General features: G+C 42.4%; 1 protein-coding gene across 1 annotated transcript in view; it reads left to right on the top strand.

The window, feature by feature from the left end:
- The window catches only part of PEX1 (peroxisomal biogenesis factor 1), a 76,899-nt gene that overhangs the window by 8,162 nt on the left and 54,270 nt on the right, over positions 1–14,467 (top strand). Inside the window, exons 3-5 of the mRNA XM_040260278.1 lie at positions 1,402–1,485; positions 13,209–13,323; positions 13,422–14,188. Of these exons, the coding sequence (XP_040116212.1) occupies positions 1,402–1,485; positions 13,209–13,323; positions 13,422–14,188 (966 nt within the window). The remainder of the gene's footprint in view (positions 1–1,401; positions 1,486–13,208; positions 13,324–13,421; positions 14,189–14,467) is intronic.

Here is a 14,467-nt window from a genome sequence, read left to right as displayed (position 1 = left end):
CCAGTTTCTCATGAGGCTTCCCAGGTGGCACTTCCCAGGTGGTAAAGAACTCACAGTCCGTGGGCCCAGAAGCTCCCCTGCAGGAGGGCATGGCACCCCACTCCAGTATTCTTGCCTGGAAAATCCCATGGACAGAGGAGCCTAGCAGCTATACAGTCCATAGTGTCGCACACAGTCGGACATGACTGAAGCAACCTAGCATGCACACACCAGTTTCTCAGAATAAGTTTTCACTTGTTTTGAACACAGGCTAGTTTTGTTCATGCACGTTTCTGATAGTGAGAATAAGCCGCTGATGAGAAGGCCGTTGGCCTTGCACTAGTCTTTCGCTTACGTTAAATTTTTGCTGGAGTCTTAAAACTTTAGCAGCAGAGTAGCCTGACAAGTCACTGTGCTGCCTTGTCCTACAAGCCTAGGGAATGGACTCTTCTGCCCAGGGTTCCATAGCAAGTTATAATTCTGCTCGCTGAGTATATGGCACTTCTCCTCGGGAAATAGCATCGTCTTCTTCTTGATATTGATGTCTTTATCCGAACCCTGAACAGTCCTGCTTCTTTTTAATTCTCGTTTGCTCCAAAGTGAGTTTGCTGTCTAATTTGCTGCACGTTCCCTGTATGTATTGCAGGGGCTCCACTAAGGCGCTGTGCCCCAGTCGTCGATGGGAGCAGGAAGTGGGCTGGCTTGACCGGACACTAGCTGCTTGCTTTATGCCTGCTCAGAGCCACGCCTTTCAAGTAGTATATGTGGGAGGCGCCGAGGGGAACAACTGGGGACCGGGCAAGGCGCTCGGGGAAATGCTCCAACCCACAGAAGCAAGAGGGAGCATTTACTCCTCAGGGGCTCTGGATTATACTATCTAATCCCCAGAAATGCCCATAGAAGTGGAAGGAAAGTGAGTGGGTTCCAGATTCCTGAGAGACACCAACCTTCCTGGGTCTCTCTAGACTGGAGTGACAGAGTATGTGTTTCATTATATTTTTAGCTGTGAATGATTATACTTCTGAATAATCCTAAATGATTGGTTCTGATCTCTATTTCAGTGTGTTACTAACTTTTCCGGAAGCACCATGGCTTGAAGTTAAGTTGCGGAACATCCAGAAACAATAGTATTTATATACTAGATCAAGCCATGACTTGATGACATCATTGTTTTCCTTCTATTTTTTAACTTACAAAGCGTGTATTGTGCTAGGATGTATTTTCCTTTATTTTATAGTTGTGAAATTTTTTTTCTAAAATGCTGAGTATATTAGCACCCACCTAAGAAGAGCTTGATAAATATTTGTCAAATAAAAGACTACACACACACTTAACTACAGAGGTAAAAGAGAGAAGTTCCTATTTTCCAGGGATATAAAAAAGTCTTTTAATGGTAGTTTTATACTTTAATTTTTTTTCCAGGTGTTTCTCAAGCCTTGTTCCCATGTGACGTCTTGTCAGCAAGTTGAGGTGGAACCCCTGTCAGCAGATGATTGGGAGATACTGGTAAAGAAAACAAAATGAGAACTATCCAAGTTTAACGTTAAACTACTTCAAAATATCAGTGTCTTTTATGTTTCTCTGAGTATAGTTATTTACAGTGCTGTGCTAATTTCTGTTGTGCAGCAAAGCAACTCAGTGATGCACATATATACGTCTTTTTGTTCCCTTCCATTATGATTTATCCTAGCAAATGGTATGCAGTCCCCTGTGCCATACAGTAGGACCTTGTTATTTATCCATTCCATGCGTGATAATTTGCCTCTGTTAGTCCCAGATCCCCAGCCCTTCCTTTTCCTCCCACCCCTTGAGCAGCCACAGGTCTCTTCTCTCTGTGAGTCTGTTTTTGTTTTGTTCATATGTTCATTTTGTGCCATATTTTAGATTCCACATGTAAATGATATCATATGGTGTTTGTCTTTCTCTTTCTGATTTACTTCACTTAGTATCACAGTAGCTAGTTGCATCCATGTTACTGCAGATGGCATTGTTTTGTTCTTGTTTACAAAAGAATGAAAGTAGTATCCCGCTGTATATGGACACCACATCTTTATCCGTTCATCAGTTGATGGGCATTTAGGTTTTCTCCATGTCCTGGCCGTTGGGAGTTGTGCTGCTCTGAACATAGGGGTGCGTGTATCTTTTTGGATTATAGTTTTGTCTGGATATATACCCAGGAGTGGGATTGCTAGCTCATAGTTCTATTTCTAGATTTCTGGGGAAACTCCATACTGTTTTTCAGTGGCTGCACCAACTTAGATTCCTCCCAACAGTGTAGGGCGGTGTCCTTTTCTCCACACCCTCTCCAGTGCTTGTTATTTGTAGACTTTTTAATGATAGCTATTCTGACTGGGGTGAAATGATACCTCATTGTAATTTTGCTTTTGGTTTCTCTAATAGTAATGTTGAACATCTTTTCATGTACCTACTGGCCATCTGTACATCTTTTTTAGAGAAATGTCTACTTAGGTCTTCTGCCTTTTTTTTTGATTGGCTGTTTGTTTTCTTGAATTGTATGAGCAGTTTATATATTTTTGAGATTAAGCCCTTGTCAGTTATATCATTTTGCAAATATTTTCCCCCATTCCTTAGGTTGTCTTTTTATCCTTTTTTTTTTTGCCCCTGTGCAAAAGTTTGTAAGTTTGATTAGGTCCCATTTGTTTATTTTGTTTTTATTTCTATTGCCTTGGGAGACTGATCTAATAAAACATTGGTACTGTTTTATGTTAGCGAACGCTTTGCTTGTATTCTCTTCTAGGAGTTTCATGACGTCATATTTTGTGTTTAGATATTTAAGCCATTTTGAGTTTATTTTTGTGCGTGGTGTGAGGGTGTGTTCTAACTTCATTGATTTACATGCAGCTGTCTAACTTTCCTAGCACCACTTGCTGAAGAGACTTTCTCCCATTTGATTCTCTTATATTCTTGTTGAAGATTAATTGACTATAGATGTGTGGGTTTATATCTTGGCTCTCTATTCTGTTCCATTGATCACATATCAGTTTTTGTACCAACACACATTGTTTTGTTTGTGGTAGCATTGTCTGAAATCTGGGAGACTTACGCCTTCTGCTTTGTTTTTTTCCCTCAGGATTGCTTTGGCACTTCTGGGTCTTTATGGTTCCATATAAATTTTTGGATTATTTGTTCCAGTTCTGTGAAAAATGTCATGGGTCATTTGGTACGGATTACATGAAGTTTGTAGCTTGTTTTGGGTGGTATTGCCATTTAACAATATTAATTATTCCAGTCCAAGATCATGGGATGTCTTTCCATGACTTTGAATTCTCTTTAATTTCCTGTATTAATACTTTATAGTTCTCAGCACCTAAGTCTTTCACCTCCCTGGTCAGGTTTATTCCTAGGTATTTTTATTTTGGTCCAAGTTTAAAAGTATTGTTTTCTTACATTTCCTATCTGATACTTCGCTGTTAATATAAAACAAGTGCAACTGATTTTTGAGTGTTAATCCTGTGTGCTGCTACTTTGCTGAGTTCATTTGTTAGATCTGGTAGGTTTTGCATGGAGACCTTAGGGTGTTCTATATATAGTATCGTGTCATCCGCACATGGGCTTCCCTGGTGATAAAGCATCCGCCTGCAATGCAGGAGACTCAGGAGATGTGGGTTCAATCCCTGGGAGGGGAAGATCCCCTGGAGGAGGACGTGGCAACCTGCTCCAGTACTCTTTCCTGGAGGAGCCCATGACCAGAGGAGCCTGGAGGGCCACAGTCCATGGGTCACAAAGAGCTGGATGCGACTGAGTGACTGCGTAGGGATGCATTTGCATATAATGACAGTTCGACCTCTTCCCTTCCAATCTGAATACCTTTTATTTCTTTTCCTGTGTGATTGCTGTGGCTAGGACTTCCAATATTATGGTGAAGAAAAGTGGTAAGTAGGCATCCTTGTTTTGTTCCGGATTTTAGCAGGAATGCTTTTGGCTTTTCACCATTCAGTGTTACATTGGCTATGGGTTTGTCGTAAAAGACTTTTATTATATGGAGATATGTTCTCTCAGTACCCACTTTTGAAAGAGTTTTTATCACGCTGTTGTTGCTGTTCAGTCGCTAAGTCATGTGCGACTCTTTGCCACCCCGTGGACTATAGCACACCAGACTTCCCTGTCCTTCACTATCTCCTAGAGTTTGCTCAAATTCTTGTCCGAGTCAGTGATGCTGTCTAACCATCTCAGTCTCTGCTGCCCCCTTCTCCTTTTGGCTTTAATCTTTCCTAGCATCAGGGTCTTTTCCAATGAGTCAGCTCTTCGTATCAGGTGGCCAAAGTATTAGAGGTTCGGCATTGGTCTTTCCAATGAATATTTAGGGTTAATTTCCTTTAGGATTGACTGGTTTGATCTCTTGCAGTCTTAAGGGACTCTCGAGAGTCTTCTCCAGCACCACAATTCAAAAGCATAAATTCTTTAGTGCCAGCCTTCTTCATGGTCCAACTCCCACATCCATACATGACTACTGGAAGAACCATAGTCTTGACTATACTGACCTTTGCAGCAAAGTGATGTCACTGCTTTTTACTCTGCTGTTTAGGTTTGTCATTGCTTTCCTTCCCAAGAACAAGCATCTTTTAATTTCATGGCTGCAAGTCACCATCTGCAGTGATTTTGGAGCCCAAGAAAATAAAATCTGTCACTGCTTCCGCTTTTTCCCCTTCTGCTTGCCGTGAACTGATGGGACTGGCTGTCAAGGCCTTAAGTTTTTGTAATGTTGAGTTTTAAGCCAGCTATTTCACCCTAACTTTCTGCAATTAGAGCAATACCATCTACATACTCTGAGGCTGTTGATATTTCTTCCAGCAGTCTTGAGTCCAGCTTGTGACTCATCCAGTCCAACATTTAGCACAATGTACTCTTGCCTGGAGAATCCCATGGAGGGAGGAGCCTGGTGGGCTACAGTCCATGGGGTCGTGCAGAGTCAGACACAACTGAGCGAATTCACTTCACTTCACTTCACTCTGCATATAGGACTTCCCTCGTAGCTGAGCTTGTAGCTCAGCTGCAATGTAGGAAACCCTGGTTTGATTCCTGGTCGGGAAGATCCCCTGGAAAGAGAGAGGCTACCCACTTCAGTATTCTTGGGCTTCCCTGGTGACTCAGCCAGTAAAGAATCTACCTGCAATGTGGGAGACCTGGGTTCAATTCCTGGGTTGGGAAGATCACCTTGGAGGGCATGGCAACTCACACCAGTATTCTTGCCTGGAGAATCCCCAAGACAGAGGAGCCTGGTGGGCTGCAGTCCATGGGGTCACTAAAAGTTGGAAACAACCGAGTGACTAAGCATAGCCAGCAGCACTCTGCATAAAAGTTAAATAGGCAGAGTGACAATATACATCCTTGTCATACTCCTTTCCAAATTTTTAACCACCCCATTGTTCCACGTCCAGTTCTAACTGTTGCTTGACCTACATTACGGTTTCTCAGGAGGCAGGTGAGGTGGTCTGGTATTCCCATCTCTAAGAATTTTCCAGTTTGTTGTGATCTACACAGTCAAAGGCTTTAACATAGTTAATGAAAGTGGAAGAAGTGAAAGTTGCTCAGCTGTGTGTCTGACTTTTTGCAACTCCAAGGAATTCTCCAGACCAAAATACTGGAGTGGGTAGCCATTCTCTCTAGGGGATCTTCCCAACCCAGGGATTGAACCCAGGTCTGCTGCACTGCAGGTGGATTCTTTACCAGCTGAGGCACCAGGGAGGCCCTAGGTAACGAAGCAGAAGTAGATGTTTTTTTGGAATTCCTTTGCTTTCTGTATGATTCAGTGAATGTTGGCAATTTGATCTCTGGTTCCTCTGCCTTTTCTAAACCCATCTTGTACACCTGGAAGTTCTCAGTTCACTTACTGTTGAAGCCTAAGCTTGAAGTATTGTGTCCATAACCTTACTAGCGTGTTAAATGAGTGCAATTGTACAGTGATTTGAACATTCTTCAGCATTCCAGTCTTTGGGATTGGAATGAAAACTGACCTTTTCCAGTCTTATGGGCGCTGCTGAGTTTTCCAAATTTGCTGACGTACTGAGTGCAGCACTTTAACAGTATCATCTTTCAGAATTTGAAATAGCTCAGCTGGAATTCCATCATCTCCCCTAGCTATGTTGTTAGTAAAGCTTCCTAAGGCCCACTTGACTTCACACTCCAGGATATCAGACTCTAGGTGAGTGATCACACCATCCTGGTTATCTGGGTCGTTAAAAACTTTTTTGTATTGTTCTTCTGTGTATTTTTGCCACCTTGTCTTAGTCTCGTAATCTCTTCTGCTTCTGTTAGGTCCTTACCCATTCTGTCCTTTGTTGTGCCCATCCTTGCAGGAAATGTTCCCTTGATATCTCCAGTTTTCTTGAAGACATCTCCGGTCTTTTCCATTCTATTGTTTTCCTCTATTTCTTTGCACTGTTTGTTTAAGAAGGCCTTCTTATCTCTCTTGGCTATTTTCTGGAACTCTGCATTCAGTTGGGGCTCTTTCCCTTTCTCTTTTACTTTTTGCTTCTCTTCTCTCCTCAGCTCTTATAAAGCCTCCTCAGACAACGTCCTTGCCTTCTTGCATTTCTTTTTCTTTGGGATGATTTTGGTCACACGTCCTGTACAGTGTCACAGACCTCCATCCATAGTTCTTCAGGCACTCTACCAGGTCTAATTACCTGAGTCTATTTGAGACCGCCACTGTATGACCGTGAGGGACTTGACTTAGGTCATAGCTGAATGGCCCAGTCGTTTTCCCTACTCTCAATTTAAAGTCTGAACATTGATGCAATGAGAAGTTGATGATCCGAGCCATGAGCAGCTCCAGGTCTTGTTTTTGTTGACTGTATAGAGCTTTTCCATTTCTAGTTGCAAAGAATATAATCAGTCTGATTTCGGTATTAACTGTCTGGTGACGTCCATGTGTAGAGATTTCTTTTTGTGTTGTTGAAAGAGGGGCTTTGCTATGACCAGTGTGTTCTCTGGATGAAATTCTGTTAGTCTATGCCCTGTTTCATTTTGTACTCCAAGGCCAAACTTGGCTGCTATTCTAGGTATCTCTTGGCTTTCTACTTTTGCATTCCAGTCCCTTATGATGAAAAGAACTTTTTTTTTTTTTTGGTGTTAATTCTAGAAGATGTTATAGGTCTTCATAGCAGTGGTCAACTTCAGCTTCTTTGGCATCAGTGGTTGGGGCATAGACTTGGTTTACTGTGATGTTGAATGGTTTGCCTTAAATGAACTGAGCTCATTCTGTCATTTCTAAGAGTACACCCAAGTACTACGTTTCAGACTCCTGTTGACTATGACAGCTCCTTCATTTCTTCTAAGGGATTCTTGCCCACAGTAGTAGCTGTAATGGTCATCTGAATTAAATTCTCCCATTCCCATCCATTTTAATTCACTGATTCCTAAAATGTTGATGTTCACTCTTACCATCTCCCGCTTGACCGCATGCAGTTTGCCTTGTTTCATGGACCTAACGTTCCAGGATCCTATGCAGTATTGCTCCTCACAGCATTGGGCTTTACATTCACCATGAGACACATCTACAACTGGAGTGTTGTTTCCACTTTGGCCCGGCTGCTTCATTCTTTCTGGAGCTATTAGTAGTTGCCCTCTGCTCTTTCCCTAGTAGCATATCGGACACCTTCCAGACTGTGTCACGTCTTTCTGCCTGTTCATACTGTTCGTGGGGTTCTCAGGGGAAGAATCCTTCAGTGGTTTGCCGTTCGCTTCTGCAGTGGACCACTTCTTGTCGGAGCTCTTCACAGTGACCCATCTGTCTCGGGGGGCCCTGCATGGCAGGACTCCTGACTTCACTGAGTTATTCAAGTCCCTTCACTGTAGCAAGGCTGTGACCTGAGAAGGGTGGTGAATTCTGTGAGATGCTGTTTCTGGGTCTGTTGAGATGACCGTGTGTTCTTTTGACTTTCCTTCTGTTTCTGTGGGGTATTACATTGATTGATTTCCATGCGTTAAGCCATCCTTGGGAATTTGGAATACATCTCAGTTAGTAGTGGTGTATGACCTCTTACATGGCGTTGGATTCAGTTTGCTAATGTTCTGCTGAGAATTTTTACATCTGTAGTCAACAGAGATACTGGTCTGTGCCTTTCTTTTCTGATGTATCTTTGTCTGGTTTTGGTATCAGGATGATGGTGGCTGTATAGAATATCTATTGGAGTGTACCCTCCTTTTCCGTATTTTAGAAGAGTTTGAAAAGGCTCAGTATAAGTTATTCTTTGTATGTTTGGTAGAATTCACCTGTGAAGCCAACTGGTCCTGGACTTTTGTTTGTTCTTTCTTGTTCAGTCGCTAAGTCATGTCCACTCTTTGTGACCCCATGGACCGCAGCTCACCAGGCTTCCCTGTCCCTCACCATCTCCCAGAGTTTGCCTTAGTTCATGTCCACTGAATCAGTGATGGCACCCAATCATCTCATCCCCTGTCACCTCCTTCTTCTCCTGTCTTCGGTCTTTCTCAGTATCAGAGTCTTTTCCAATGAGTCGGCTCTTCATATCAGGTGGCCAGAGTATTGGAGCTTCAGCTTCAGCATCAGTGCTTTCAATGAATATTCAGGGGTGATTTCCTTTAGGATTGACTGATTTGATCTTGCTGTCCCAGAGACTCTCAAGAGTCTGCTACAGCACCACAGTTCAAAAGCCTCAATTCTTTGGTGCTCAGCCTTCTTTACGGTCCAACTCTCATATCCGTAGGTCTTCCCTGATAGCTCAGTTGGTAAAGAATCTGCCTGCAATGCAGGAGACCCTTGTCCAATTCCTGGGTCAGGAAGATCCACTGGAGATCCACTCCAGTATTCTTGGGCTTTCCTTGTGGCTCAGCTGGTAAAGAATCTGCCTGCAATACAGGAGACCTGAGTTTGATCCCTGGGTTGGGAAGACCCCCTGGAGAAGGGAAGGGCTACCCGTGCCAGTATCCTGGCCTGGAGAATTCCATGGACTGTATGTAGTCCATGGGGTCACAAAGAGTTGGACACGACTGAGCGACTTTCAGTTTCACTTTTCTCATATCCGTACATGACAGTTGGAAGAACCATAGCTTTGACTACATGGACCTTTGTTGGCAAAGTGCTATCTCTGCTTTTTAATATGCCATCTAGGTCTGTCATAGCTTTTGTTTGTAGGGAGATTCTATTTCACTTTCAGTGACTGGTCTGTTCAACTGATCTATTTCTTGATTCAATTTCAGTGGGCTGTATGTTTCTAGAAAGTTGTCCATTTCTTCCAGGTTGTCAAATTTGTTGGCATATAATTTGTTTTTGTCTTTTAGACATGCTGTGCAGCTTTCAAGATCTCAGTTCCCCAGCCAGGGATTGAACCTGGGCCATGGCAGTGAGGAGCTGCAAGTCCTAACCACTAGACTATCAGGGAGTTCCCAGCATTTAACTGTTCAGAGTCTTCTCTTATGGGTTTCTGTATTTCTGTAGGATTTGTTGATTTCTCCTTTTTCATTTCTTATTTTCTTTATATAGGTTCTTTCTCTTTTCTTAATGAGCCTGGTCAGAGGTTTGTCAATGTTGTTTACCCTTTCAAAGACCAAGCTCTTGATTTTAATAATTTTTTTCCTGTTGCTGTTTTTTTTTTAATCTTTATGTCCTCCCTGCTCTTTATTACTTCCTTCCTTCTAGTAACTTTAGGTTTTGTTTGTTCTTTTTCTAATTCTTTTATGTGGTAGATCAGGTTGTTTGTTTGGGATTCTTCTTGTTTTTTGAGGAAGACCTTTATTGTTGTGAACTTCCTTCTAAGAACTGCCTTTGCTACAGGCCATAGTTCTGATTGTTACTTGTCTCAAGGTATTTTTAAATTTCCTTTTGATTTCCTCATTGGTTTTTTAGTAGCATGTTGTGTAGTCTCCATGTAATCTTTTCCTCATTCCTTTTCCTGTGGTTGATTGGTAATTTTGTGCCGTTGTGGTTGGAGAAGATGCCTGAAGTACTTTCTACACGCTTGAATTTGTTGAGGTTAGTTCATGCCCTACTGTGTGGTCAGTCCTAGAAAATGTTCCATGTGCACTTGAAAAGAATGTATATTCTACTTTGGGGGGATGTAATGTCCTGAAAATATGAATTAAGTGTAACTGTTCTATTGGGTCATGTAGGATTTCTGTTGCCTTACTGATTTTTTGTCTAGAAGATCTGTTCTGTGATGTGAGTGGGCTGTTAAAGTCTCCCACTGTTATTGTCTTCCTGCCAGTTTCTCCCTTTACGTCTGTTGTTTAGTCACTAATTGCGTCCAGCTCTTTCTGACCCCATGGACTATAGTCATCCAGGCTCCTTCTGCCCATGGGATTTCCCAGGCAAGAATACTGGAGTGGCTTGCCATTTTCTTCTCCAGGGGATCTTCCCAACCTAAGGACTGAACCCACGTCTCCTGAATTAGAGGCAGATTCTTTGCCACTGAGCCACCGAGGAAGCCCGTATGTCTTTGGCTTGTGTTTTATATATTTGGGTGCTGCTGTGTTAGGTGCATATATGGGGACAAGTGTAACATCTTGTGTTGCTCCTTCTGCCATTATGTGGTGTCCTCTATCTTTCTTCACGGCCTTTGTTTTAAAGTCTGTTTTGTCTGATGTTAAGTATTGCAATTTCTGCTCTCCTTTTATTTCCAATACATGAAGTATCCTTTTCTGTGCCATCACGTCTAATCTGTGTCCTTTGCCATAAGGTGGGTCTCATAGAGGCTGCATATTGTAGGGTCTTTTTTTTTTTTTAATCCAGACTGCCACTCTGTCTTTTGATGGGTGCACTCAGTCCATTGACATTTAAGGTAATTATCGATACATATGTATTTATTGCTGAACCTTGTTTTCCAGTTGATTCTTTGTTTTTCTTCCTCTTTCTTTTTGTGGTTTGGTGGTTTACTTTATGCTTATGTTCTTTTTGGGTTTTGTGCATTTATTTTATGTTTTTGATTTGTGACCGCCCTGTTTTTTAAGTATGTTAACCCTTTTGTATATCTGCTTGCTTTAAACTGATAGTCATATCTGCTAAAATGTATTCTAAAAAAAAAAAGAATGTGCATTTTCTTACTGTCCATCCCCACATTTTATGATTTTGATGTCCTTTTTTACATCTCCATGTTTATCCCTTTGTTGTTGCTTGTATTTATCATCACTTTCACAAATAGATTTTTTTTCCTTCTTTTTGGATATTTATACTAGCCAGTTTAAATGATTTACTTTCCAGTCATGATTTCTCCCTTTCTTTATCTCCTTGCTTCTTTTCTATTTAGAGATCTTTTAATATTTCCATAGTTTTACTATTGGTATATTCATTTAGTTTTTGCTTGCCTGAGAAATTCTTTATTTTTCTTCTTATTCTAAACAGTAATCTTGCTGGATAGAATATTCTAGATTGCAGAATTTTCCCTTTCAAGACTTTGAATATACTTAGCCACTCTGTTTCTGTAGAGAAATCAGCTGATAGGCTTCTGGGGGTTCCCTTGTAATTAACTCTTTGTTTTTGTCTTGCTGCCTTTAGAATCCTCTTTAACTTTTGCCATTTTTATTATAGTATGTCTTGGTGTAGGTCTGTTTGGATTCATATTGTTTAGGATCCTCTGTGCTTCCTATATCTGGATATCTGTTTGATTCTTTAGGTTTGGGAAGTTTTTAGTCATAATTTCTTCAAATACACTTTCAATCCCCTTTTCTCTTCTCCTTATGGAAAACATATTACACATAGATCAACGTACTTTATATTATTATCCAGTGGGTCTCATATTGCTTTGTTTTTTTTTTTCATTTGGCTTTCTGTCTGCTGTTTTGTGTAATTTCCTTTGTTCTGTCTTCCAGATCACTTATTCCTTCTTTTGCATTATTTTTTCTGGTATTCATTACCTTTAGCTCTACTTTCATCTTGGCAAATGAGTTTTCTAACTTTTCTTGGCTCCTCCTTATAGTCCCTAGTTCCTTTTTATAGCAATTTGCATTTCTGTTGATAGCCTTTCTTAATTCCCTTAGCATTTTCATCACCTCTTTTTGAAGTTGGTGTCTATTAGACTGATGAGGTCTGTTTCACTGTTCCTTTAGGGGAATTCTCTTGGTCTTTTAGTTGGGAGTATTTCGTCTGCTGCTTCATTTTACTTATATTCCTCTTAGTCTGAGTTTAGGAGAAACAGGCATCTACTGTAGCCTTGGAGGACTGTTTATATGTGAGGGCATCCCTGCATAGCTTGTGTAGGTGCAACACTTGTTTGAGGGTTGTTTTCGGCTTGAATGCTTGCTGTCTCTTTTCTCTGCGTGTGCTGTCCATTGTCCACTTGATAAGGGGTGTGCAGGTGCTCGGCCCATGCACAGTCCCAAAAGGGCAAGGGCAGCAGTTGGTGCTCAGTCATGGGACCCTTGGTGGTGGCATGCCTACCGTCTGCCGTAGTCTACAGCTCCCTCTGGAGTCGGAGAAGGTAGCGGCCGCTTGTGCCTACCCTGGAGCTTGTGTAGGTGTGCCCTGTCACCTGAGAGCACACAGCGGGAGAGGAATTCCTGTGGCAGTCCTGTGCCTCTCCTTGCATGCCCCCTAACAATATCACCTTACCTCTCTGGTGGGCCCAGGCTTATTCCCATATTCCCTTGGTTGGGGCACGTGACATCCTAGTCCCCTTGGGCTGTCCATACTGCCAACCCCAGTCCTCGCCCCAGTTCTACCTCTGAAGCCTGAGCCTCAGCCCCCACCTGCCTCCGAGCCCCCACCTGCCTCCATGGATGAGCATCTCAGACTGGGGAGGGCCTGGTGGCAGCACTGACCATCTGTGCAGGTCTGTCTCTGCGTTGCCCTCTGTAAACCAGTTCTATGCTGTCTGAGACTCCAGAGCCCCTCCTCGGGCCCCACTGATCTCTCCGCCTGTGACAGGGCTTCCAAGGGAGCAGAAGCCTTTCCCCTCTCATAGCTCCTGTCCAGATTCCTTTCTCTCTCTTTTCTCTTTGTTTTGTCCTTCACAGTTAAATGGAGATTTTTTTCCCCTTTGGAAATCTAGAAAATGTTCTACCAGTGTTCACTAGATGTTCTGTGAGAACAGTCCCACTGGCAGATGTATTTGGATACATTTGTGGGAGAAGGGGAGCTCCCATCCTACCCTTCTTCCACCTTGATCTGATCCCGCAAAATATTGTGTCTTTAGATCTCTCTTCTCTGAGCGGTATTCTAAACCAAGTAGGTTTGCTTTATAAGAAAGAGTTGAGGTTTCCTTTCTAAACATGAAACACAAAATGTAAAGGGGACTGACCTTTTTGTTTGTTTCTAGGAGCTGCATGCTGCTTCCCTTGAACAGCACCTTCTAGATCAGATTCGAATAGTTTTTCCAAAAGCCATTTTTCCGGTCTGGGTTGATCAGCAGACTTACATATTTATCCAGATTGGTAGGTGCTGTTGTAACACTTTCTGTCCTACTCTTCACTGTCGCATCGACTCCGAAGCAGAGGTCAGTGCACACTAATGACCCTTGTTTTCTGCACAGCTGCACTGATACCAGATGCCCCTTATGGAAGGCTGGAACCTGACAGCAGACTCCTGATTCAGCCAAAGACCCGCCAAGCCAGAGAGAGTGCATTTTCAGAAGCAGATACTATACCTGGAAAATGTCATCATTATGGAAGAGACCAAAAAGGATTGACAAAAGAACTTCAAACCAAGCAACTTCAGTCAAATACCGTAGGAGTCGCTGGGTCTAAAGAAAGAGAGTCAGAGGGTAGAACTGACTCATTGTTTATACCAAGCTTATGGACTGTGATAGGAAGCATTTTTTCTTCTGGGTCTGAGAAGAAACGAGACACATCCTGGGGGTTAACTGAAATCAATGCTTTCAAAAACATGCAGTCAGCAGTTGTTCCTCTGGACAATATTTTCAGAGTATGCAAATCCCAGCCTCCCAGCATATGTAAGGCATCAGCAACTTCTGTGTTTCACAAACATTATGCCATTCATGTATTTCCATGGGACCAGGAATATTTTGATGTGGAGCCCAGCTTCACTGTGACCTATGGAAAGCTAGTGAAACTGCTTTCTCCAAAGCAACAGCAAAATAGAACAAAGCAAAATGTCCTGTCACCTGAAAAAGAGAAGCAGATGTCAGAGCCTCTAGATCAAAAACAGGTTAGCCCAGACCATAGTCACAAAGCTGGCACGGCCTGTGTGCTAAAGGTAGTCTGGAATGGACTCGAGGAACTGAAGAATGCCATGAAATACACCAAAAACTTAGACGCGCTTCATCTTGGGAAAGTCTGGGTTAGTATAAGTCTTTCTTTAAAAATATTGTGTTAGTTGCTCAGTTGTGGCCAACTCTTTGCAACCCCATGGACTATAGCTCACCAGGCTCCTCTGTCCATGGAATTCTCCAGGCAAGAATACTGGAATGGGTAGTCTTTCCGTCTCCAAGGGATCTTCCCAACCCAGGTATTGAACCTGGGTCTCCTGCATTGCAGGCAGATTCTTTACTGTCTGAGCCACTAGGGAAGCCCCAACTTGAGCTATAGTTGATTTACAGTGTTGTCTGTTTCTGGTTTA

This window comes from Oryx dammah, unplaced genomic scaffold, assembly GCF_014754425.2.
Source record: "Oryx dammah isolate SB20612 unplaced genomic scaffold, SCBI_Odam_1.1 HiC_scaffold_18, whole genome shotgun sequence".
In the NCBI taxonomy this organism is placed as follows: domain Eukaryota; kingdom Metazoa; phylum Chordata; class Mammalia; order Artiodactyla; family Bovidae; genus Oryx; species Oryx dammah.
The sequence above is the reverse complement of the archived record's forward strand: the minus strand, read 5'-3'. Positions and strand labels throughout refer to the sequence as shown.